The sequence below is a fragment of the Columba livia genome, chromosome 1 (genome assembly GCF_036013475.1).
Source record: "Columba livia isolate bColLiv1 breed racing homer chromosome 1, bColLiv1.pat.W.v2, whole genome shotgun sequence".
Lineage (NCBI taxonomy): Eukaryota > Metazoa > Chordata > Aves > Columbiformes > Columbidae > Columba > Columba livia.
Window position 1 is genome coordinate 211951144 of NC_088602.1, and position 26588 is coordinate 211977731.

The 26588-nt window shown below is 61.3% G+C and overlaps 1 protein-coding gene across 11 annotated transcripts in view; it reads right to left on the reverse strand.

Moving 5' to 3' along the window:
• Positions 1-26588, reverse strand: part of SHANK3 (SH3 and multiple ankyrin repeat domains 3) — a 370798-nt gene that overhangs the window by 227591 nt on the left and 116619 nt on the right. For all 11 annotated transcript variants that reach the window (XR_010469752.1, XM_065049482.1, XM_065049478.1 and 8 more), the window contains exon 12: positions 19097-19424. Coding sequence is in view for 10 of the 11 variants with exons in the window: in XM_065049482.1 (XP_064905554.1) it covers positions 19097-19424 (328 nt within the window). In the remaining variant the exon portion in view is untranslated. The remainder of the gene's footprint in view (positions 1-19096; positions 19425-26588) is intronic.

The following is a 26588-nucleotide window of genomic DNA, read 5'->3' on the forward strand; positions in this document are numbered from 1 at the left end:
TCACGTCACCCCGGGTGATGCTGGTGGGAAGCTCCTGGGCAAGCCTGTTCCCCTGCACACCGTGAGCAGAGCGGAGCCCTGGAACAGCGTGCCCACGCTCGCTCCTGCCGCGGGATGGCCCTGCAGCTGCCCCGGCGCACACCCGCCTCCGCGGGAGAGAAGGACGGAGGCGTCTGCAGGACAGCACGGGCAGCCACAAGCAAAGGCTGCAGCTGGGAGAAGCTCCGTGAAACTGAGAGGAGAATGGAGAGCTTTGGCGAGGTGACCTAGGGGAGAAGACGCCGTGCTGGTGTGTGGGACAAGCAGTAACCCAGGTCCACATGGGGAAGTCTCTTCTTACATGAGTTCCGAAACAAGGGCTTCAGGGCACCAGTAGCTCCCGATGCCAGGGGATGCAGAGAGCCTGAGCTGAGACGAAGGCTAAACATGGCTCCTAAAATGTCAGGGAGGACCTCTGCAGTCACCTAATCTAACCTTCCCCTACCACAGACCATGGAAGTTGCCTTTGGGCCTGCCAGGCCAGCAGTGCCGCTTTGGCTTTTGCTGTGAGCGCTGCCAATGACGACGGCTCCTTCTTCTGAACGGTGCAGCCAGGCGTCTTCTCCTGCGCCTGGTGCTGCCGGTGCCGAGCTCTGCAAGCTCCAGCATCCTCCCGTGAGCCAGGCGCGATGTGCCACCACAGCTTAACCTGCCTGTCAAGGAGAAGTTCAGGGCCACCCTCAGCACAAGACTCGGGATCCTCGGCACACAGAATCATTTCGCAGCCGGGTGGTTGTTCACGGAGGGAAGCAGAGGCTCCCAGTCCCACCAGCTCAGCGGTCACACGAATCCTGGTACCAGCTTCTTCCAGGAAAACAGGACAAACCATCAGGTGGATCATCCCCCACAGAAGTTTCATCTAACTTCACGCAGACAGAAGTGGGTCTGTGCATGGGGAGGGCATTCCAAATCCCTTCCTAAATCCACGTATTTACTCACCTGCAGTTTCCCTCCTCCTGCTGGCTGGCCCCGGTCTGAGAGCCGGGTGGCCCGCGCGCCCACCGGCGTGGTCACTGCTGGGGGCTCGGCGCTCTGGCTCCCAACAGACACACGAGGTGGGAGCGGGGGCTCAGAGACAAACAGCCAAAATTCCAGAAGGACAAAGACTCCCCCGTGAGAAGTCGTGAAAAGACAAGGACTGTGTCACCGCGGCAGGCGGGAAACCTTGCAAAGGAAGTTAAAGCCAACAGGTCTTCAGGCACTCAGCAAAAGAGAACAGACGAGAGGCGAGGTGCTGTGCGGTGAGAATGGTATGAAGAGAACTCTAGAAATCAAATTAATGCATTGTCTTGGTTTTTGATAAGAATGTAATGCAAAGGTTGACCGGCTAATGGAGAGGAGACTATGAAATAAGGGATCCGAGTGCAGCAAACCCCAGAGCGTCTGCTGCGCTCGGACAGGACACCGCACAGTCTGGATTGCAGGTTCCAGAGGAGCCGGCACACGACAGCAGCGCACCGGTAGTTGTAATGAGGTTACCAAGCCGACATTGCTCCGGGAGCAGCAGGTACAACCATGTCTGTTCTACGGAGGGGAAAACTGATGTAGGCAACACCCGACTTCAGCAACAGCCACAGCACCAAAGCAGCGGGACCCAAAACTGCCCACAGGCACAAACGGTGCAAGAAACACTTTCCTGGCAGGTACCAGGGGTAATTTAACTATCACGGGGAGCCCAAGCAGAGTGTGGGAAGGCGATGGTTTGCACTGAGAGGGCAGACAGCACCACGTCTGCTGCCTTTGTCAGGAAGGCTTTGCACACAGACCTGGCACGGTGCTGGGATGCCAGGGAGAAGATGAGCCGCCTTGTCCGGTGTTCCTGGAATCACAGGAGGTGCAAGAGATAACAGAGAGGCACGGAGGAGGACAGGAGAGTCACGCGTTACGCACACGTCTGGTCACGGTTCTGGGCAAAGCTCAGCTCCAAAGGCAACGCTGTCCGTGGCACCGGAGCTCCCTGCCCAGCGGCCGGGGCAGCGGCCCAAGCCCCCGTGTCCCGCGCTCTGCGGCGCGGGCGGAGCGACACGCCATCGCCACCTCCCGTTCTGCTGCCCCGCGCGAGGCCAGCGCTCAGCTCCGCGCGGGTCTGCACAGCGCTCGCTCGCACCCGCGAGCAGAGCTCCGGGGCACGAACGGCAGCAATGGACGATCGTCAAAGGAGAACACCGGGGAAGCTGACGGCCTTCACCACACCTGTCCGGCACCAGGAGACCAGAGTGCACGTCCGCACCTCAGACCACACACCCCTCAGCGGTCTCTCTGCTGGTCCAGCACCGGGGATCCCAGGGTGAGCTTTGGGGCAGAGGGAAACGTGCCAAACCCCCGGCACCCACCATGCCGGTGCCTCCCGGGGCTGCTCCACGGCACCTGATCATCCATCCATCCATCCGTCTGTCCATCCATCCGTCCATCCATCCACCACCAGGCACGCCTGGCACACGGGACCTGCCCTGGCTCCCCCACCGCCCGCTCCAGCGGCAACCAGCGGGTTCTGCCGGGCGAGGATCCGGCAGGGGCTGCGGGACAGGGGCACTGAAGCCCAGGGGAGTCTCTCTATGGAGATACAACCCAGACCGCAGCGGCATTTATGGGACCCTGATTTAGTAAACTGCCATTTAGAAATAAATACTCCACTACAAACCTGATTTTTCTAATCCGTACGACCATGCGAAGCCATTTCCTCCGAAGAGCTGTCCCCTGATTGCTCCTCTGCTAACACCATGTAAAACATTAGCTTGTATTTTTTTAAAAGCACCACGTCTACTCACAGAATATATTGCGACCATTTTTCCTTCGCCTTGTCTCATTTCAAAAACTCCGGTCCATTTTAATGGAAACTGAGCTGGAGGCAATGAAAAACCTGGGAATTTCAGATTGGAAGATATTTGAACAGGAAGATTAAAACCAGCTAAAAAACCTCTTCACTATGAGCAGCCCAGCTCAGTAAATGCCACTGGTGAGACCTCTACCCACCGCAAAGTAATAGCTCCATAAACGGGAAACGCCACCGCGTTCCAGGCACTCGTCGCGGCCCAGCGCCCGCAGCGCAGCACGGGCAATTCCGCACCAAACCACAAAGCGTGGTCCTGTTTGGGGTGCAGATACCATAGCGGGGGAGCCTTATAAAGATGTGTGACAAACACCGCATCACGGAAATGGCAGCGCTGATGCGTTCATTGCCGCAGCCTGTGGCAGCGTCACGGGGACACCCTGCACGCTGGTCACCAGCCACACAAACACCGACCCAAGGCAGAACACTCTTCAACTATCTGACACTTGGGCTGGAGCGCAGCCTCAGCACCGGGGTGTCCGCCTGGCTGGATGTCCTGCAGCGACGTCCCCGAGGTGCCGCTGCACCGCGCCAGCACCCGCACCGGTACAGAAACCGGCAGCCACGCGCGCCCTGGAGCGGCAGCAGCCGCGGAACCTGCGGGCTGGTGTCCCCAGGGTGCAGCCCGACAACCGCCCAAAACAGCACGTCACCGGAGAGCTGGCACTGCCCAAGCCAGGGCCACGCCGCTGCCAAAGTGAGACCATACTCCTGCCAAACCGGGACTGTACTCCTGCCAAACCGGGGCCACACTCCTGCCAAACTGGGGTCACACTCTGGGCAGGCAGACAAGACCTGTGATGCCAAAACGAGCCTGTGAAGGAGGAGATGCTTCATCATTCTGGTCTGGCATTAGGACACTTGTTCGGGAGACGCAGGTAAGAACCGGGATTACAGACCAGCCTGGCAGATTAAATGTATTTAAAGCTGGCTGCCTTCAGACAAAATTACAAGCTGTCCTGGAGCCAAACCCCACTGAGCAGGGGGCCGCGAGCACCGCTCCCTCCTCTCCCCGGTGCAGGGGGCTTGCAGAGGAGCAGTGCCGGGTCATCGCAGCCCCCGCGCTGGGGAACACCCGGCACAGGTCCTGCTGCCACACACCGCGACACAGACAGCGGCACAGGGCGAGCGTCACCAGGGAACACCCGGCACGGGTCCTGCTGCCACACACAGCGATGCAGACAGCGGCACGGGGTGAGCATTGCTCTGGCAGCACCAGGCGGAGCAGAGCACCAGCGCACGCCGGCAGCCTGCACACCCTTCAGGAGCTGGAGTACACGCAGTCCAGCCAAGCTTAATCACACTGGACCCACCTTCACCCGCAGCAGCCACCCAGCAGGAAGGGCAGACTCTGCCATGCACCGTCCTCCCCAACCAAGGCAGTTCATGGCAAAACAACCACCCCAGCACCCGCAATCCGGATCCAGAGCCAAGCCTGCACCCTCCCCAGCGGGAGGCTGGTTCATTCAGAAGGCACCCAAAGCCAGGAATAACCTGCCCCACACGGGCAGTTTCCTGTTCCTGGTGAGGAATTCCCACCCCACCTGCCAGGAGCTGTAATGTCCCTGCGGCAACTCCTGCCAGCAGCCCCCGTGCCAGGGCCAGCAGTCCCTATGCCATGGCCAGCAGCCCCCGTGCCATGGCCAGCAGCCCTCGTGCCATGGCCAGCAGTCCTTGTGCTGCGGCCAGCAGCCCTCGTGCCATGGCCAGCAGTCCCTGTGCTGTGGCCAGCAGCCCTCGTGCCATGGCCAGCAGTCCCTGTGCCACGACCAGCAGCCCTCATGCCATGGCCAGCAGTCCCTGTGCCATGACCAGCAGCCCTCGTGCCGTGGCCAGCAGCATCACTCCCCTGCACCTCCCCGGTGCTGGCACGTGCTGCACCCACACAGGGCGTTCGCCAGGTTCGTTACCCGACGGGCGGAAATTGCTTCCTTTATTCACCATTTCCTCACTCGGTCTCTGTGTCTTTTTGCCATGAGTTGGCCCTGCAGCTGCTGCCAGTTTTAAATACTCTGGACTGGCAAAACTGAAATCCCCGGCTGTGCCCCTCGGCCCCCTGTGCCGCATCCCCGGAGCAGAGCACCGGCACCGAGCCGCCGCTCCGCCGCTCACCTGCCCGCGGTAAACAACGTGTATCTGCTCGAGGTACAGAAACAGCGACGCTGTGAGCAACGCGAGTGAACCGCTGTGGGGAGGGCAGCGTCACGAGCGGTGCCCCCACCCTGCGCTGAACCGGCTGCCGCGTGTATGGCTCTGCCAAACCGACCATTACATTGAATCGCATCCCCCGTGTTTGATCCCATCTCTGCGTGCAAGACAGCGCCTCCAGGCCGCCGCGAATTCGCAGCATTCGGCTCTGCCCTCGCCCCGCGCAGCTCCGCTCAGGGCTCACCATATTCAGGCTGGACTGAGCCGAGGAGGGATCCGCTGGCACCGGGACTCTGCCGGCACCGGGACTCCACGCTGGCGCTGCGCCAGTCGCTGCCAACGCTGCTTAATTCCTGGCAGCACCTGCAGAGTGGGCACAGCCTCCCGAGGTGGCCGCGGTGACATCTCGGCTCCGGCCCAGCCTCACAGCCACAGCAGGCAGCGAGTGAAGCACCGCGAAACACCGCGCTGAACAGGCACAGGGAAACACCTCGCTGAACCAGCACCGAGAAACACGTCACTGAACCGGCGCCAAGAAACACTGCGTTGAACCGGCAGCAAGAAACATGGCACTGAACCAGCACCGGGAAACATGGCACTGAACCGGCACCAGGAAACACCGCGCTGGACTGGCACCAGGAAACACTGCACTGGACCGGCACCAAGAAACCCCACGCTGAACCAGCACCAAGAAAGCCCACGCTGAACCAGCACCAAGAAACCCCACACTGAACCAGCACCAAGAAAGCCCACGCTGAACCAGCACCAAGAAACCCCACACTGAACCAGCACCAAGAAACCCCACACTGAACCAGCACCAAGAAAGCCCACGCTGAACCAGCACCAAGAAACCCCACACTGAACCAGCACCAAGAAAGCCCACGCTGAACCAGCACCAAGAAACCCCACACTGAACCAGCACCAAGAAAGCCCACGCTGAACCAGCACCAAGAAACCCCACACTGAACCAGCACCAAGAAAGCCCACGCTGACCCGGCACCGAGAGCTGCGCAGCGCGTGGGCAGCACGGCGGGCACACACAGCACCGGCACACACAGCACCGGCACACACAGCGCCAGGCGGGAGGTGACGGGGTCACCAAGGGCGACAGGAGCAGAGCGCCGCGACTCTGCTGCCCCCTGCAACTCGGGCTCCAGTCGAAGTATCGCCTCGCTCCCCAGCGCTCAGATCACAGCAGGACACAGGTTTATCAATGCACTTGGGAAAAGCAGCTGGATGTAGAGAGGACATGTAGATAGACACACACTGAGAGCTGTGACACGTCACTATCCAGAAAATACATTGCTGGAACCAGCCCAGCACACACCGGGGCACTGCACCAGAGAAGATAACGGTGCTGCCAGCCTGCACTGCACCGCGCGTCCTTCCTGGCACGTGTGGCTGGGACAGCACCAGCACCAGTGCCTGCCTGAGCTGCCGCCACCGCCGCTGTCCCCGGGCCTGGCCAGGAGCCGCCGCTGCAAAGCCTCGTGACGCTCACCCACGCGCCCGCAGCACCGCCACGCAGCCGCTCACGGCCCCGGGACACACGTCAATGCCAAAACTCGCCCCGGGTCTCCTGAGGACATCCCCCAAACCTGCCCGGGATCAGCCAGCGCACCCCGGGCACGCAGAGAGGAGCAGGGGCTGTTCTGGTAACAGGACACGCAAACAGCAAGTGAGGGACGAGAAACTCGCACCGGGACCCTGCAGCTGCAGGCAGGCGCCCCTGGAAAAAAGGCTAAAAAATAAAAGATGAAAGAAAGAGCATCAGGCAAAAGTATTCTGTGGGTTGAAAAGCTTGTCTGGAAAGCAACAACAGCGCTGGACAGGAGAGCGCACTGGGAAGGATGCGGCGGTCCCGCCATGGCCGGGACGTCCCGGGATTCACCCACCCGGGGCTGGCACAGGGACCTGCGGCTGCACAGCCAGCGGGGTGGAGACCCCGACCAGCCATGGGGACCGGGAGAACAGCCCCCTGGGCTGGAGACCCCGACCAGCCATGGGGACCGGGAGAACAGCCCCCTGGGCTGGAGACCCCGACCAGCCGTGGAGACCGAGAGAACAGCCCCCTGGGCTGGAGACCCCGACCAGCCATGGGGACCGGGAGAACAGCCCCCTGGGCTGGAGACCCCGACCAGCCGTGGGGACCGGGAGAACAGCCCCCTGGGCTGGAGACCCCGACCGGCCATGGGGACCGAGAGAACAGCCCCCTGGGCTGGAGACCCCGACCAGCCGTGGAGACCGAGAGAACAGCCCCCTGGGCTGGAGACCCCGACCAGCCATGGGGACCGGGAGAACAGCCCCCTGGGCTGGAGACCCCGACCAGCCGTGGGGACCGGGAGAACAGCCCCCTGGGCTGGAGACCCTGACCAGCCATGGGGACCAAGAGAACAGCCCCCTGGGCTGGAGACCCCGACCAGCCGTGGAGACCGAGAGAACAGCCCCCTGGGCTGGAGACCCCGACCAGCCATGGGGACCGGGAGAACAGCCCCCTGGGCTGGAGACCCCGACCAGCCGTGGAGACCGGGAGAACAGCCCCCTGGGCTGGAGACCCCGACCAGCCATGGGAACCAAGAGAACAGCCCCCTGGGCTGGAGACCCCGACCAGCCATGGGGACCGGGAGAACAGCCCCCTGGGCTGGAGACCCTGACCAGCCATGGGGACCAAGAGAACAGCCCCCTGGGCTGGAGACCCCGACCAGCCGTGGGGACCGGGAGAACAGCCCCCTGGGCTGGAGACCCCGACCAGCCATGGGGACCAAGAGAACAGCCCCCTGGGCTGGAGACCCCGACCAGCCATGGGGACCGGGAGAACAGCCCCCTGGGCTGGAGACCCCAACCGGCCATGGGGACCAAGAGAACAGCCCCCTGGGCTGGAGACCCCGACCGGCCATGGGGACCAAGAGAACAGCCCTCTGGCCAGTGAGTGCCAAGTGGCAAGCGAGAGTCATAGGCAGCAGATCGCAACAGATCACAGCAAGCACCAGCGGTGGGAAATGAGCCAGGGAGCTGCGCGGTGCAGCCGGGGCAAAGGACACCTCTCAGTGTCACTGATACTTCCTCCCCTCCACACAAACCCCTACACCCCCAGCTGGCTGCTGCTCCGCCAGCAGAGCCCCCTGAGCTGACAGACTGACAGACCCCCCTGAGCTGACAGACTGACAGACCCCCCTGAGCTGACAGACCGCCACCAGCCGCCCCCTGGGCAGCACCGCCGCCCGCCCCCAGCCCTGCTCCTGTCCCCTGCTCGCTCACCACGGCTGCGCTCCAGCCAAGTGACAGTGTCCACTGAATGACCGGACAGCATCGTCATGGTCTTGACATCATTTTCCACCTCGTTTTATACATTCTGATGTTTTGCTCTGTATTTTAATGACTCCTCATAAAAAAGCAGAGATGTGTTCATGGCAGCACTGACGAGGGAGCCTGTGGGAATGCAGTTAATTTAAAATCCAGCAAAATAGAGAAGCTGTCTGAATTTCCTGCTCACAGCACACAGTGCCCGTATTTATCAATGAACTCCATCGGCCTTTGAAGTCTCACAGCTTCCTCTAGTACAGAACGACTGAGCTGGGACCAGCGCTGCAGAGCAGCGGAGCGAGGGAGGCAGAGAGAGCAGCCCTGGGGTCTGAGGGCCCCGAGCCCCAGACTGTCCAGAATTGGGGCTCTGGAGCCACTCGGGGGGCTCTGAGGCCCCCGAGCCCTGGTGTGTAGGGACTGTGCCTGGTCCTGCCCGCCCGGGCTGCGTGTCTGGAGCCAACGCCAAGAGCATCCTCCAGCTGCCGGCCGACCCCACCAGCAGCCTTCGTGCTGCACTGTTGTCACTGCAGCGCCACTTGTAACAGGACGGTTTATTTTCACTCGGGTACTGGCATTGCTCTGCGTCCCACCCAGAAGTGCCTGGTTTCCACGTTAACCTCCCTCCCACAGGGGAAAGCTGATGAACTCTCACGCCCCTTGAGCGTCAGCTCCGGTCAGCGTCTGCTTCACCTCACTCTACTTCCCCACTCTCGTCTCCCGTTCTGCCTTTAGCCACCATCTCCATCATCCATCCTGCTGCTCCTGGCCCTGTACTATCAAAAAGACTAAAACACCTAATAAGGGGGGCAAAAAGCCACTCTAATGTGTTATTTGTACCTCACTGTAACATTGACAATGTAAGGTTTTAATGTTCTGGACTGGCGAAACTGAAATCCCCTGCTAACACAACCCATTACAGCAGCCACCAGCGGCGGTTCCGCCGCCTCGCGTGGCCCGCGCGCCCTGCGCAGGGGACACGGTTCCCCTCCCAGCGCCCGACCTGCCCGCCCAGCTCGGGACCGGAACCCTCCTCAGGACCCTCCTGCCCGGCGCCGGGACCTCACCGCAGCGACCGTGCCAGATCCCGCCAGCGGCCACACAAACGGCTCCTGCGGCAGACGTTTCTCCTCACCCTCGGCTGCTCACTGTCCCCAGACCCCGGTCCCCTCTCGCGGGGCCCCTTTCCTCCCCAAGAGCCCCCCGCCGAGCTCCGCTGCCTCTTGGTGACCCGCTCTCGCAGCTCTGCCCCATCACCCAGCGCTTCCCACTCGCCCTTCGGATGCTGTTACGGCTTTTGCCTTTTCAGGCCTTTCTGATGAATTTCTGTGATCTTCCTGGAACTCCCCGTCTGAAGTGGGCACGGTGAGTGCTTTCAGTTTCTCTCTCCCCCCTCCAGATGCCGAGCCCAGTAAAACTGTGCCATTCACTACTCCACGTTTTCTGAAAGGTGACTATTTCTGTAACGCAGATGAACGCAGTGCAGCCTCTTCTCCCGTGCGCCCTGGAGGCAGCGGCCCCAGGGGATCACCATGAGCCACCGGTCCCGGGGGATCACCACGAGCCACCGGTCCCGGTCCCGGGGGATCACCACGAGCCACCGGTTCTGGCGGGAACCGGGCACGTGACCACGGGCTCTCACCGCGGGGCCGTTCCCACCGCCGGGCTCAGGCAGCCCCCAGCACGCACCCCAGGCTCCGGGGTTTGTCTCCACGGCAGCTCTGGATCACGCCAGACGTTCGAACTTCAGCTCCCCAGCCCGTCAAGCCCTGCCAGCCCTGCAGCAGCCGCCCCGGCGCTCGTCTCCCGCACACATCAGATCAGATTTACCGCCAGCCTGTCGTGTCTCCTCCCCGCACCACCGCGCCAAGACCTCCCTGCGCTGCCGGGCCGCCCAGGTCACCCAGAACAAAACCGCTCCCCGGGAGCATCCCGCAGGCTCTGCCGTGCTCCTCAAACCCTGCGGTGTAGCCTTCAGATACAAAAGTCAACGTTTTAACCAAGTGAACACATGAAAGCCCGTCCAAAGGCCCTGCTAATAATTCGGCTGGTGAGCTATATTTGTTGCAAGAGCTGCATGCACTGCATGAACTGCTACGGATCTTTGCACATATCTGTAAGAGCACCCTGGCCGACGGGTGGGACTCGGTGGCGAGGGTGGCGTCCAGGCACAGCCGGGATCTGCTGGGTGCCTCTGCTCGTCTGATCTAGTCCCGCTTTAATTTCGCCCAACTAAGATAAATATTCCTGAAGCTTCGCTGGTATCCCAGCTGACAGCGTACATTCTTAAGGGAACACTGAGGCAAACAGAAAAAGCTATTACAGAGACAAACAGGCCTGCCAGGGAGGTAATCTGGCTTGATTACGGCTCAGACTCGCCTTTGCTTTATCAGAACTTAGAAGGCATTTGTCCCAGCTACTTCAGGCGGCTTGAGCGCGTGGAGGGAGCAGCTCACCCAGAGACCCGCGGTGCAGGTGACGCTCCGCTCTCTGTCCTGCCGCACAGGGACGGCGAGGGGAGCCGGCTCCAGGTCACCCCAAGGGCCACTGAGCTGGGACCGTCCCACGGACAGGGTGCAGTCCCGGGGACGGCAGGACGGTGACCCTGGCAGTGCCAGCCAAGCCCTGGGCACCAGGCGGGTCCCCAGCTCCCCAGGCACCGGCGGAGCTCAGGACCAGCCGCGGGGCTGCCCCCGCACCCTCGGGCTGAGCTCCAGCCCAGAGCCCTCGGCACGGGGCAGGAGCACACCCGCGAGAGACACGGCCCTTAGCTGCTTCACCAACGAGCCTTTGGAGCCGCTTTTCTCTGCGGCTGGACCAGACAACTTCCAGATGTCCCTTGCAACATGAGTTACCCGTGGCATGTAACCCCTTGGCAAACACCCCATAACCCCTTGGCAAACACCCTGTAAGCCCTTTGCAGACACCCCGTAACCCTTCTGGAGATACCTCGTAACCCCTTGGCAAACATCCCGTAACCCCTTTGCAAACATCCCGTAACCCCTTTGCAAACATCCCATAACCCCTTGGCAAACACCCCGTAACCCCTTGGCAAACACCCCGTAACCCCTTGGCACACACCCCATATTTCCCGCGCAAGGTCTCCAGTCTGACAACTGCGGACTCAGGGTCTCCTCACCGTTTTTCTCCGCAAAGCGCCGTCCATCTGGTTGCTTCCTGGTGGAGCTGCCTTGGACTACGGTGTCACACCAGGAGCAAGAGGTCCCCCACCCACGCTCTTCACTACCCCACCCCAAAAGAAAACCCCACAACCAAAGCGCCGGGCACGGCGCTGGTATCGCTGCTCGGTGCTATTGGGACCGTGAGCAGCCAGGTGAGCCCAGGAGCAGCAGCACAGGGAGGGGGTGTCCTGTGCACCACCCACCTGCAGGCCCCCTCCCCAGGTTCATGCTGGGGAAGCCGCTGGGGGCCGAGGCGCAGCACGCGGGCCGCACAGCAGCAGCTGCCGCCCGGCTGGAACCCGGGGAATGAGCAAACGGAGGTAATTGCTCCTCAAATCCCTGATGCGGGTAGAACAAATCAAACGGATCCAGCCCTTTCAAAGGCAAGGAATGGAAAACAAATTGTCTGAGGCTTTTAAAAAATAAATAAAGAAACCAGCCACTGAGTCTTAGGGCAAAGATCTCATTCACTTTGCTGAGGGAAAAGAAAGGGCTTGGGAATAGCGAATCAGTTCACACTGTTAAAAGTAATAATACAAAAAAAGAGATTGGGACGAGGCATTTATTTTATTAAACCCCCCAAGGAGAGGTCAAGAATATTAGAAATAAAGTCCCCGGGTTCCAGTTGATGCTATAGCTGCAGTTTTAGCAATTTCAGAAGAAGGATGTTTGTTCAAGGCAGCAAAGTGCCGGGAACCTCGGGGAGGCGCCGGGAAGGATGCTGCGTACCGCAGCCTGCTCGCGCGGGTTCTGTGCGAGCGGGACGCGCCGGCGCACGCGGCCCTGGGCGCGGACGCCACGGACAGGGCCAAGGCAGGACGGCCATCCTGCTTCCTCAGCACGTGTCCTGCTCTCCAGGGCAGGGACCGGACTCAATCCGGGCCCAGCAGATCTCCACTGACCCGGCCCAGCCTTGCGCTGTGCGCTCCGATCCTGCCCATGGGGATAGCAGGACACTGCGTTGATCAGACATCGGCCGGGAAGGATCAGGACTGTCCCGCCAGCTCTCAGACTGTATTCACTACCATTTATTTTTACAGCCACAGACGCTCTTTCAGTGCTTTGCTTCCGAGTGGCTGAAAACATGAAAGCAGATGTAATGTTGGCTGGAACAATCAAGTGTTGGGCACTTCACAGGAAGAAAGCCAGAAAGACCAGTGAAACATGAGCGATGCACTGGGAGGCCAAGCTCTATACACTCCCGAACGCTGGAGACGAGGTTTCCTGAGGGGTCGGCCCAGGGGGACGTGGCCTCCAGGGGTCCCTTCAACCCAAACTGTTAGATGGTCCCATGACAGGGAAGCCAAGGAAAGCGGAGCTCAGACCCATCCCAGCAGAAAGGATGCCTGAGCTGCAAAGTACAAAACCAGCTAAATCACAAGACAGTCGCTGAGTTCAAACACGCTGCGTGAACGGGGAAATGGAGAGATTGCTGCGGGGACACGTAAGGGAAACGCACAAGGCAAGAGAAGCAAAGGTCTGGACAGCGCGAGCATGAGAGGAAACGCCGGCAGGGAGAGAAGCCGGTATCGCTCCGCAAACACACCGCAGCGAGAGAAAGACCCCGGGGGTCGCTGGGGACTGCTGGGGATCACTGGGCATTGCTGGGGATCACTGGGGACTGCTGGGGATCGCTGGGCATTGCTGGGGATCAATGGGGACCGCTGGGGATCAATGGGCATTGCTGGAGACTGCTGGGGATCACTGGGGACTGCTGGGGATCAATGGGGATCGCTGGGGATCACTGGGGACTGCTGGGGATCACTGGGGACTGCTGGGGATCAATGGGGATCGCTGGGGATCACTGGGGACTGCTGGGGATCACTGGGCATTGCTGGGGACTGCTGGGAATCACTGGGGATCACTGGGGATCGCTGGGGACTGCTGGGGATCACTGGGGATCACTGGGCATTGCTGGGGATCGCTGGGGACTGCTGGGGACCGCTGGGGACTGCTGGGGATCGCTGGGGATCAATGGGGACCGCTGGGGATCAATGGGGACCGCTGGAGACTGCTGGGGATCGCTGGGGACTGCTGGGGATCAATGGGGATCGCTGGGGATCAATGGGGACTGCTGGGGATCACTGGGCATTGCTGGGGATCACTGGGGATCACTGGGCATTGCTGGGGACTGCTGGGGATCACTGGACATTGCTGGGGACTGCTGGGGATCACTGGGGACTGCTGGGGATCGCTGGGGACCGCTGGTGCTCCTCCAGCTGACTGCAGAGGGGGAAAGCTTTCAGTGGATGAAACTAAAAAGACCCCTATGCTCAATACTTGTTCATCTTTAAATCAGAGCCCAGCCGTGAGATTTCAGAGGCAGAGAGTTAAGACCCTACCTGGACACTAGAAGTGGGAATTAATTAAGAACATCTGGATGCGCCTGACTACACACGTGGTAGGAAGTTTAAGAACAGACAGGAGCAATCTGAGGACATCTGAGGCCATCCTTTGAAGGCTTGTGTTACACAGAGTGTGTCCAAAAGAGTGGAAAGTTACAAATGGCCAAAAAGGGAGAGAAGAAAAGCTAAAGAAATATCACCACTTCACTTCTTGGAAAAACACATCGCAACAAATAACAAGGCAGAGTGTTTGTGTCTGCCCAGGAGGCAGCAACGTGGTGACAGCTGGGGCTTTGTCAAGGACAGACACACGGGCTGGCGGCAGCGGCACAGCACGGCCGTCACCGGCTCCGGCCGCGCCAACAGCCGCACCAACAGCCACACAGCACAGCCGTCACCAGCTCCCGGCCGCGCCAACAGCCGCACCAACAGCCACACAGCACAGCCGTCCCGGCTCCCGGCCGCGCCAACAGCCGCACCAACAGCCACACAGCACAGCCGTCACCGGCTCCCGGCCGCGCCAACAGCCGCACCAACAGCCACACAGCACAGCCGTCACCAGCTCCCGGCCGCGCCAACAGCCGCACCAACAGCCACACAGCACAGCCGTCACCGGCTCCGGCCGCGCCAACAGCCGCACCAACAGCCACACAGCACAGCCGTCACCGGCTCCGGCCATGCCAACAGCCGCACCAACAGCCACACAGCACAGCCGTCACCAGCTCCCAGCCGCGCCAACAGCCGCACCAACAGCCACACAGCACAGCCATCCCGGCTCCCGGCCGCGCCAACAGCCACACCAACAGCCACACAGCACAGCCGTCACCGGCTCCCGGCCGCACCAACAGCCACACAGCACAGCCGTCACCGGCTCCCGGCAGCCCCGGCTCCCCTGAGCAGAACGGCTCCCGGTGCTCCTGTCGATGGCCGACCTGGGGCCCCGTGCCCTCTGGCAGAACAGCAACGCACTGCAGACCTCCCCGCCACAGCTACAGGCAGCGCAGACCTCCCTGCCACAGCTACAGGCAGCGCAGACCTCCCTGCCACAGCTACAGGCAGCGCAGAGGGGCTGCGAAATACCCCAAAAACAGGATTAGGGTTTCAAGGGATCCTGATAAACTGCAGGTACTAAAATCTATGCAGGAATCATCAACTGCACAAGGACTCAGACAGGGAAGCACGGGTGATGTGGCGGGACTGAGGGAGAAAAAACGTGGAGGCATCACACACTTAATGAGTCACACATCACACCGTGTCACTAAACGCAACACGCTGCGCTATCAAAGCCACAGCCTGACACACACCCAACGCGGCTCTGCCGCCGCAGTCCCGTGCTGCCGCCCGCCCCCGCGCACGTTGCGGGACCGCGGGGCCTGGACAGGAACGGGGCCCTGGGGAAGGGGGGGAAGGTGGCAGGAGAGGTGACACGAGGGACGCGCGGCCGGCAGCCTGCAGCGCGCACGGGAGCGCCGCGAGCTCCTCGCCGCACCTCCGCACGACAAACGGGGCGTCACGAGCCACAGGAAGGAATATTCGGATCAGATGTAAGGAAACTTCCCGGTGGCGAGGACAGGGAGAGGCAGGAGCGAGGAAACGCCAGGACACGTCCATCAGCGGGACCCCGCGGACAGGCAGGACGGGCACGGCCGATGGTCTGCAGGGAGCCCCTTCCCCCACTCCCCTGCACCCCGCTGATCCACAGCACAGCCGGGCTTCAAAGCCAGTGTCCCCGGCAGCAGCGGCACCGGTGCAGGTTATCAGCACAACCACCACCAAAAGGCAGCTGGGGACACCCTGCCAAGGCTCACCCAGTGCCCCGGGCTGCATTAACCTTGGGCACCGCCCAGCTCCTTCGCCCCGGGCGCCTCGCAGCCCGGCCGGCTGAGCCCGCTCCTGCCAAGGGACGGACCCCCGGCTCACACCCCCTGCCCGTGTCCCGCTGTCCCGCTGGGCCGGGCCGGCACAGCCCACGGCTGCGGGACACGCACCCATCCTGCCCCTGCCCCTGCTCCCAGGGCAGCGCGAGGTGCTTCTGCACTCCCTCTCTGCATACAATGAAACGCTAATGCTAAACTAGGTTTTGTGTAAATTCTCTTTGCTATCCTGAATATATTTGCAAAACAATCAGAATTTTGCTGGGAGTTTTTGCCCTCAGAATAAAGAATTCTGGGCCAACGCTGCAGACACTAAATTTACTTGATGTTTACTCTAATAAAAATCTGACCCAGAATCAATTTTTCTGCAAGACTTTTGAAGGAAGATGTGAGAGGACTGTGCGTGTTTACGGATGCCTTGTCACTCATCGCAAAGCGAAGGCTTTCTTGTTTGAAAATACAACGTCCCCGGGAACCGAGCATTCAGATGAGCCAGGGATCGCCACGCTGCTCTTCCCAGCCCCGCGGGAAACGAAAGCTCCATCAACGCTGCACGAGTACACTGGGAACGACGAGGCCAAACAGCGGGTGAGAGAAACACCGGGTCACACCAAACACCGCTACCAATTAGCTGCTCTAAGCACTTGTTAGCACACGGCTTCACGCTGATCAGCAACTGTGCGTGCACACCTGTGTCCTTTGGAAGAACATCAGCGCACGCGACTGGGAGAGCGGCACCCACGCAGCGCCCACGCAGCACCCACGCAGCGCCCACACAGCACCCACGCAGCGCCCCGGCCACCGCGGGCTGGTGACACGGGGACAGCACGGGAAGGGCGGCAGAGCTGACAACCCTGGCACTGCCAACACCCCCGGCACCGCCAGGAGCCCCCGCGGCCAGGACGGGAGGGCAGGAGGCGCCGGGCCCCTCTCTGCTCCTCCAGGACTCTCCGGCCACTCATGCCCACACCACGGTGACACCGCCCTGCACTGGAGTGTCCCTGCGCTCTGCCCTGCTCACAGCCCCCTGGTGCGAGGGGACAGGGGACAGCAGCTGTGGGGTCACACGCCGCTGTCCCATCGGCAGCTTTGCTTTTCCTGCCCTCGGGCTCATCGCCTGCTCTCCTCACGGCGCCAAGACCAGCTCTGGGCAATCCAGCAGCTCCGAGCCTGCCAGGCGTACCAGCCATAGAACACGGCGGAGGCAGCCGTGTGACTCGCACCGCCCCAAACTCAGTGTCACCACTTTCATAATCCTGCCGTCTCTGACAAAACACCCAACTATCTGAAAATAATGGAGAAAAATGCATTTTTATATGCATTTTCTGAAGTGCACATGACTAGGAATAATTAAGCCACCTCCAGCAACCCTTTAAAAGTTTGCGAAAGCAGGAGACTGAAGAAAACGGGGCAGCAGCGCTGGGCAGCGAGCCGTGGAGGCAGCTGCTGCCCTCTGGCCGCTCGGGTACCGGCTGGGCTATGGCACCAACTGGCACCGGGCGGCACCGGGTGTGCCAGCCCCGGCGCCAGGGCTCGGCAGGTGTTTGGTGGTTCTGCGCAGAGGCGCGAGGAGCCGCAGCAGCATCCCCGCGCTCTGGGGAGCAGCCGGGGCCGCAGCCACCGGGGCTCTGCCGGCAGCACAGACAGCGGCTCTCCCAGCCGCACCAGACCCCCACCTGGCTGCGTCGGGCTCCTCTTCCCCAGCCGCCTCCTCCTGCCTCCCTGTCACCTGCCCGGGGGGTTTTGAGAAAACTTCCAAAACCTTATGGATTGTAACAGCCCAGGGTACTTTTTACCCACACCAGCCTCCTAGTGCTTTTCCAACCGAACCGCGCACGCGGCTGCCGCGAGCTCCCGAGGCGCTGAGCTCCCGAGGCGCTGAGCTCCCGAGGCGCTGAGCTCCCGAGCAAGCGGCGGGTGCAGAAACCACTGCTCATCCCGGTTCTGAGGGCCCCCGCCATTAATTCCATCGCACGCTCTCTTCTCCTTGTGCCATGGAACAGGCAGAGGTTCCCGATTTCCCTCTGATTAGCCATTCAGCATTTTCAGTATTTCTAACATATTTCCTCCTATTCATCCCGTTTCTAAGGTAACAGTCCCACTCTCCTAAATCTCTCTTCAAAGCAGAGAGGTTTTTCTCATTCCTGATCGTTCCCACTGCATCTCCAAACCCTTTAACTCGCGCTGATCTGGCAGCGCCCGGCCCAGGGTGCCGCGCTCAGAGGTGTCGCCGTTGATCTGGCCCAAGGCATGGGACTGTCCTCCATCTCATCAGCCAGCACGGTCGGGTCAGGCAGCGCCGCTGCGCGCCGTGCTGCAGCTGCACACCGAGCAGAGCCTTCCACCCAGCTGCCCAGAAAACATCCTGCAACTCTGCTGCAGTTAAACTATTCAGAATCCTAGTAGGTACCCAAGAGGTTTGGTTTTTTCCCCCTCTAGTACCTGGTTTACATTTATTTTCATTATTTTTAATTCACTGACATGTTTCCTTTTCCCCAAATTCTTTAGATTGCCTTCAAGGGCCTCAGAGCTGCTTCTGCGATGCAGTTAATGTAAATAGCTGCCATCTGCCGAACGGTTCTTCAACGCGCAAACCCATTTCTCGGTCATTAGTGAGCACAGCTCTGATGCAGACCCAGTTCAAACTCCTCAGGTACCCGTTTCTCAGCAGCACTCCCCCGCTCCACGACCTGCAGAAGCAGAGCCTGACACCACGTGTCACCAAAGGGACCCTTGGCCATGGAGGTGTCCGCAGCAGCCCCGCCGGCCAAGGGGCGCAGCAGGCACCCCCAGAGCAGAGCAAGGACGAGTACCAGCAGCGGCGAGCGGGGTCAGAGCCGACGTTCGCATCGCACACGGTCAGTGACAGGGAGCAGCAGGGGAACACGAGGTCCATGTCCCTCCCGCACCTCCGGCCATGGAAACCACACGAAGCACAAGGAAGGGCTCCCCACACCGGCGAGGGCGGCCAGAGGGTTCGGCAGAGCGATGCCACCCCAGGCCCGCAGACAGAGCGCCCATAACCCAATAACCGCAGGTCGCTGGGGACTCATTGGGTGTTGGCTTATCTGCAATGTGCAACCTCGAAGTATTAGTCTTCACGATGCATTCATTGTCATAGCAACGACAAGCACAACGTGCCATTGATGTACTCACCATTTTTCTGAGACCCGAGACTAGACCAAGGGCCGGGAGAAGATGGAGAAAAGCCCCTTGGCACGTGCTCCGGGCCCCAGCCACCCCACTCGCTGCGGCACAGGCAGGGGCTGCACCGGCCACCCTACTCCCACCCGCTGCCCGGCCCCGGGAGGGGCTCCAGTGGTGACGACCCACCGTCCACGGCACCAGCCAGCCCGGCTCTGCCACCCCGAGCCTCACCTGGCCTTGCCGCGGCTGCTCCTCCGGAGCGTGGGCAGGTCGGCCTCCTTCTCCTCCTGCACCCGCTGCAGGGACGGGGAGCGGCTGTGGGCGCTGCGGGCGCTGCCGGAGCTGGCCAGGCTGCCGTCCCCCGCCGCCGCCTCCTGCATCTGCGCCAGCAGCTGCGGGGGAAGGCTGCGCAGCGAGGGCACCGGCGAGTAGGACGCCCGGCTCTCCGCCTTCAGGTTGTTGTCGCTGGCCGAGCGCTGCAGCATGCGCGGGGAGGACAGGCCGCCAGCGCCGAGGATCCGTCTCCGCTTCGTGTAGCTGGGAGTTTCTCTGAAAGGCACTGCAAGAGAGCCGGGAGAGCGGCGTTAGCTACTGCTCACGCAGCGGAGCCAGTGTCGGCCGCCATGGCGGGCTGGAGGATGGCGGCAAAGCAGGAGCCCGGGAAAGCACGTGGAGCTGGGCTGGAGGGCAGGAGCGGCCTGGGCTCCAGCGCCGGTCCCTGCACTGCCCGGGAGCAGGCGGGGTCAGCCAGCCCGGCGCGGGGTCGGCCAGCCCGGCGCGGGGACAGTACGGAGGTGGCATCTCGGGAAGCATCGAGGAGGCTCCCAGAGCAGGGAGCAGGGTGGGCCAGGGCACCCGGGGCCACCAGCGAGGCCCTGCCAGCCCGTCTCCAGCTGCCACCCCAGTTCAGAGGTGACAACGCACACATGGGACATGGACACTGGCAGTATCCACGGCCTCGGCCTGCTCTGTTCAGAGGCAGGGAAGGCCTGAGGCTACGGCTTCAGGCATGTGCCAAGTTCAAGCCTAGAGAATGCAACGCAGAGAATAAAACACCCGCTGCTACCCGCCCTGCCCGACACCAGCCTCGCCCAGCGGCTGTGCGAGGACACGGGCCACCGGGGACCCCGGAGACACAAAGTCCCGCCTGTGCCCGCAGCTCTGCGAGGGGAGCGGGACGGGGACAGGGGACCGAGCGGCCGTGGGGAACAGGGCCCTGCAGCCCAGCCACCGCGCTGCAGACCCCGGGCCACGAAAGATGTAGTTTCCCAAATTTTGTTTAATGAATCCATTTCCATCCTGAACCTTAATGTGCCTAAAGTTGGGCTGATGTGTGGCAACGTCCAGAGCTGACAATATCCAAATGGTTTCTGGTGCAAATGCAGTGGGACCCTGCTGACAAGACCTTCCACACCGCATCCAGACCGCCCTGGCTTCACCCTTCCACACCACCACATCCAGACCGCACTGGCTTCACCCTTCCACACCACATCCAGACCGCCCTGGCTTCACCCTTCCACACCACATCCAGACCAGCCTGGCTTCACCCTTCCACACCACATCCAGACCGCCCTGGCTTCACCCTTCCACACCACCACATCCAGACCGCACTGGCTTCACCCTTCCACACCACATCCAGACCGCCCTGGCTTCACCCTTCCACACCACATCCAGACCGCCCTGGCTTCACCCTTCCACACCACATCCAGACCGCCCTGGCTTCACCCTTCCACACCACATCCAGACCGCCCTGCCTTCACCCTTCCACACCACATCCAGACCACCCTGGCTTCACCCTTCCACACCACCCCTCCCACAGCAAGTGTCAGCAACGCACATGAGCCCGGATACACTCCGGTGACTGCCGCCGAGGGCGCAGCCGCGGGTCCGGGCAGGACCATGCCCGGCGCCGAGCGAGGCCTCAGACCCAGCCACCCTGGACCCAGCCCCAGGGCCCTTCCCGCTGCACGGCACAGCCACACGCAGAATATTTTTCCAAGGAATATTTTAGGTTCAAACTACAAGAATTTCAAGCTGCTGTAAATCCTCCCGTTGTCATAGCAACGCAATGCATTTGTTCTCCGATGAGTTTCGACCACGTGATAGGGGAATTTCTGCCGGCAGCATCCGCGCCCCCCGCGGCGCCTCGGTCCAGCTCCCAGCCTCCCGCAGCCGCGGCACCGCCCGCGCCCCGGCCACCCGACACCAGCACCGGCCAGAACGTCACCCGGAGACCACAGGCAAGAGGAGGTGTCGGAGCGAAGGACACTGAGCCAGGCTGCGGCTGTGACGCGGTGCCGGGGTAAAACGTGCCGCGGATCCAGGCCTGGGCGCTGGCAGGACCGCAGGACACCGGTGTACGGCCTGTCTGGCACACGCCACACGCGGCCGGGAGCTCCGGTCCGGCCACCTACAGCCGCTCCACAGGCAACACCGAACAGCCTGGGCAGGACTGCTGGCCCGGCCCATCTGTCACCCACAAACACAACACGTCTCCAGGAGACGTTTCATTTTGTGCTACACCACTTCTCATAGAAAACCGCTTCAAAAAGTCAGAGAAGCAGCGTGGAACGGAGGCAAGTCACGGCACCGATCCGAAAACTGCCAAGAATTGGAAACGGCTGCTGGAAACACATGAAAGTTTCATGCAAGTGTCAAAGAGCTGTTTGCAAACCAAGGCGAGTCAGGAACTTTAAGTTCTTGGAAAAAAGTATAGAACCACTTTTAGTAAAAGTGCCAAATGCTGCCTAATGATAAAAGCACCAAAGTCAGGGGCCTGAAAACCTTCCAAACCGAAGGCCAAGGCACCTACTGGTCGGGCGCACACCGACAGCGCGCTTCCCGGGACCCACAGCGCCGGTGGCACCGTGCGATCGCGGGACAACAACGTGACACAGGCCGAGAGCTCGGGGCTGTTCCCCAGGACAGGCTGACACCTGAGCTGCCCGGTGACGGGAGCGCGGCCCCAGCGGCGCCCCATCAGCCGCGGCGGCACAGGGCAGAGCCGCCAGCTCTGCGGCCCTGGCGTACGGGAAATTTGGTGAACGGGAAATATTCAGCAAGAAAAAGTTCAAGATCTAGAAACATCTGCCAAGCCACCGCGCTCCCGCTCAGCACAGACATGACCCGCGCCCCTGCCCGGCACGGCCTGGCCACCAGGAGGCAAAAACGGCCAGTAAAGCCAGAGCTCGAGCCAGACCCGTGCTGAGGTGCTGGGCTCATCGCTCCTCCACGCGTGACCAGGCTCAGCATCGCTGGTCCCGACTTTAACCAAGGAAGGAAGAAATAAAAGTGTAGTAATGAAAACTCCAGAGAGCAGGAGATGGCCTGGGCTCACTTTAGAGTGCTTTATAAATGAATCATTAGTTCCTTGATATTAATTGTTTAGAAAAAAAATCATAACTGTATGTTGAACTGATCAAGTGCAAGGTTACTGCAAAACAACCCCAATGGTGAACTGCTTTTACCAACCTGACAAATGAAAGCGGAAAAGAACAGAAGCACAGACTGGTTTGGGCTGGAAGGGACCCTGGAGTCCACCCAGTCCACCCCCTGGCGCGAGCAGGGCCACCCCCACCCAGCTCAGAGCCCCGTCCAGCGCGGCCTGGAAAAGAGAGGAACCACAGAAAAGCAGAGAAGGAAGAAAGCAGCAAGGGGCGGGAGATCCTTTCGGCCTGTGCAGGTCCCGGCTGCTCCTGCCGGTTCGGCTGCACAGGGAAGCCGCAGCCCGGCCCGGCCCCGCTGTCCCCGCAGTCACAGACCGCGCACCAGGGGACGGGGGCGGGAGCGCGGCACAGCGCCCAGCCAGCGCTGCCCACAGCAGCGAGACACCGACGGCCTGCGCAAGGACCCGCTGCCGAGAGCACGTACGCTATAATTCTTGACACAGGTCAGGGCAAGTGCTTTAATTTAGCCTGGTCACCCACTTCCACACCCGACACAAGAGCGCTCATCATTCTAGGTATTCCAAGAGCTCCCTCTCAACACCAGAATTACAGCACCTGGCTTAAAGCCAAAGGAGAACACAACCTCTGTGCCAGCCTCCCATGGGGAGCAGGAGCAGAGGGGCCCGGGACCACCCTGCTACTCACTGATTGCCCGTCAGCACGGCGAGAGCCCCTGGAGCACAACACAGCATTTACGGAGTGAAGGAGAAGGGATCCAGGTCACATAATGCGTTCTAAAGCCAAAGTTTCCCGAGCGTTTAACTCCAGAGGCACATTAGGAGGATGGTGTTAGGTGGAGTATCCTACAGACGGTCACCTTGAGTTACGGGAATGACCTTGATCAAAATAGAATGAGAAAGCAGAATGTTTCTGTACAAGAAAAGATATTTACAATGCGCTAGCCAAATTGCTAGAGCGCATGGAAGGTTAAGTAGACCAATTGTAAGATAACTTTGAGCGTGTGGACAGCTGGCATAAGCCAATTAAAACGGAAAGTTAAACGCGTGTACAACAGACACTAACTGTAAACGTAAGTGCCTCGCCAAGACAAAGCACCTCTTGGTTCACCCACACTGAGGCCGTGCCTCTAATCCCTCGGGGCTGAGCTGCAAAGGCAGCCTCCCGAAAGGCAGGATGCACCTGCGCTACCTGTGCCACTTTACTTTGGTCCCAGCGCACAGCAGCCACACATGAGGCGGGACTCAGGCTATTTCATTTGCTGGGCAAGGGACTCGCACAAATCCCCAAAAATGAGTGAAAAACCCGCTTTCCAGCACTTCCATGGGAGCGCAGACTTCCAGCCGACTCACGCTGAGATCGCGGAGCTCCCGGGTGTCCGAGCACAGGCCCACGTCCCGAGGCCAGCGGCTGCGGCCAAGCCTGCGCTGGCGGGTCGGGGAGAGCAGGGACCGGCGGAGCCCAAGCGCAGGGCTCGGGTGATGGAAACCTCCCCTGCCCAGCCGGGGCTGCCCCGGGCCGGCTCGGGGCGGCGGGAAGGCAGCCGGCTCGAGATCGGATGTGCTACACAGAGGTTAGAGAGGCAGAAACGCCACTAGTGCCCGGGAAAGCCAACGAGCAGGCGTCGGGCAGCTCCGCAGGAGGAGGGAGAGCAGAGGGGTCCAGCCCCGCTCATGTCAGCAACGCACGACTTCTCTGCCCAGGTGCTCCGCAGCTTTTCCAAAGCCCTCATCTAATCACAGGCTTATGTCCAGCCAGGCTGGAAGCTCTGCCATGTGGATACAGCACAGCCTGCGCCTGCTCTCATGACAGGAGTGGGATCTATTTGGAGAGATACAACCATGTTCTTGGCTGCCATACACAACAAGAGGGAGACAGCAAGGGAGGCGAAATGTTGCACATGGCAGAAACATGGAAAAGAAGATTGTGTCACAGCCAGATGGCAGAAAGGACAGGAGAGATACCCACACATTGCATGAGACGGGGGCTGGGGCAAAGCCTTGAGACAGCCCCCGAAACACCAGTGGAGACAGTCTGCTGTGGAAGGGTGCTAGGTGTGCACTATTTGCACAAGGAAGTCCAGCAGATCAGCCCTTGGCACAGTGACAAGGGCAGCAAAGGCACCGGAGCAGGTCCGAGGCTGCAGCAGGTGGAAATCGAGGCCAGCGCACACGGCAGCGAAGGAGGACGGCGGGGCCCGGCTCGGCGCTCCAGCCCCCAGGCATCCTCACTGGCCGTTCCCGGGAGAGGCAAACGAGGGACCCACAGCCCGAATGCGGGATTTGCTGTTCGCTCCTCACGCTGGGGAGCACCGTGTGTCCAACGGCAACAGTCTTGCAGTAACTCTGCCGTTCCGAGGCAGAGGAGCAGGGCTGCTCCCAGGGCAGGAGCGCTGCGGCGACCGCGGCCACCGCGGGCCCTGGCTCCGGCACAGAACGACACGCAGACCCGCCACGTGGTCACAACCGCCCTTTACGTCTGTGCAGCTACATCCAGGTCTCCAGAACGTGCAGCAATCCCAGCCCCATTTAAAGTCTTAAGAACACAGGAGGAGCCCCTGCCGCTGCCCACACTGTCCTGTGGCCGGGCCGGCACTCAGCCCCAGTGCCGTGCCAGCGAGGACACCATGGTGCCAGCGCCCCACTGGTGCCGAGGTCAAACCCTCCAGCACCACAGCCAAAAATGAGGTTTACAGGGCGCTGAGTCCTCTTCTGGTCAGAAGGACATTGAGCGAGGTTCCTTCAGGCCACTCTCCCCGTTCACGCTCTGTGCGAGCCCCGGCGCGTCACTGAGACAGGACCTGCCCTGTGTCACCCACTGTCACAGCAGCCTGAAGGACTGAAATCACACTCCGGGCCAGAAGGCGGCTGGGGGAGAGCGCTGGAGAGGGCCTGCAGCTGGGACATCGCTCCAGGACACTGTCCCCACAGGGACAGGAGGGGACGGGCAGCGCCAGTAAGCAGAGAGCCACAGGGGCAGCCACAGCGGCGTGTTCGAGGGAGCCCCAACAGGTAAAAGCAGACACAGCAGCCCTGTCCGGCTCTCCCTGTCCTCAGGACACTCACGAGGCACTTGAGAGGTTTGGGAACAAGGCTCAGGGAGCATGTGTGCGTCCCCAGGGAGCGTGTGTGCGTCCCCAGGGAGCGTGTGTGCGTCCCCAGGGAGCGTGTGTGCGTCCCCAGGGAGCGTGTGTGCGTCCCCAGGGAGTGCAGTCCCCGGCCAGAGCCCCGCACGCTGCGCCACCAGCTCCTCCTGCTCCAAACCTGCCTGAAACCCGTAACACCGGCACTAAAGCACCGCGCCTGAGCTGCAGACACCAGGGACCCCAACCAGGACAGCTCCAGGCTGCTGCCAGCCAGCCAGCCGGGACACGGGTCTCCTCTGCCCACCCCCAGATCCAGTCCCCCTGGGGAAGGGAGGCAAGGGAAGGCAATAAAGAAAAAATACTTTGTGCGGTTCATACAATCAGCTTTGAAGATTCTTTTCTATACCTTCTCAAGAGTTTAATCAAAGTATGTTTACTGGGTTTCTCCCAGCGAAATGAATCACTTTGGTTACCATGACAGCGCAGCTCGGAGCGGCACAGCCGAGCCCCGGCGCTCCCGGCGCTCCCCCCTTTGCCTGCTGCCCCGCGCGGGGAACACGCGGCCCCCGGCCCAAAGTCACCCTCGCTGCGCCGGCCCGGCAGCCCAGGACGCGGCTGGTGCTCCCGGGGACACCGCGGCCCCCGACACCGCGCGGGCACCGCGGCCACGCTCCAGCAACCCCAGAGACGCCTAATGAGCCACAGTGTAATCAACGCTCAGAGGTTATTTAGATGTGCCGGCTCAGTGTTAAATATTCATGTAGAAGAGCGAAAGCACGCGGAGTGCAAATGTCTCCGCAGCTCCAAGCTGAGAGGCCACATTTACATTTTAATAGTGGAAAACTACAAAGCAAAGCGGCAGGACGGCGGCTCCCGCGGCTGCGGGGGCTGCTCGGGTAGACCCCAGCAATGGAAGCTGAAGGGAAGGGCGCGGCGGGGCAGCGCAGCACCGCTCAGCGCCAGCCGCCCGGCCCGGCGCTCGTGCGCTGACAGGAAACGCAGCCTCACTGTAGCTTTTCGATTGAAAAAGTCACAATCCAACCATTTCTCCGGCCCCCTCCATCCGCCCCTCAGCTGTGACGCTGTGGCCCTGGCCCGTCCCGCGGGGCCACCCCTCCTGTCCCCCCCGTCACCTCAGCGAGGGTCTGTCACCCTCCTGTCCTTCCCTGTCACCTCGGCAAGGGTCTGTCACCCTCCTGTCCCTCCCTGTCACCTCAGCGAGGGTCTGTCACTC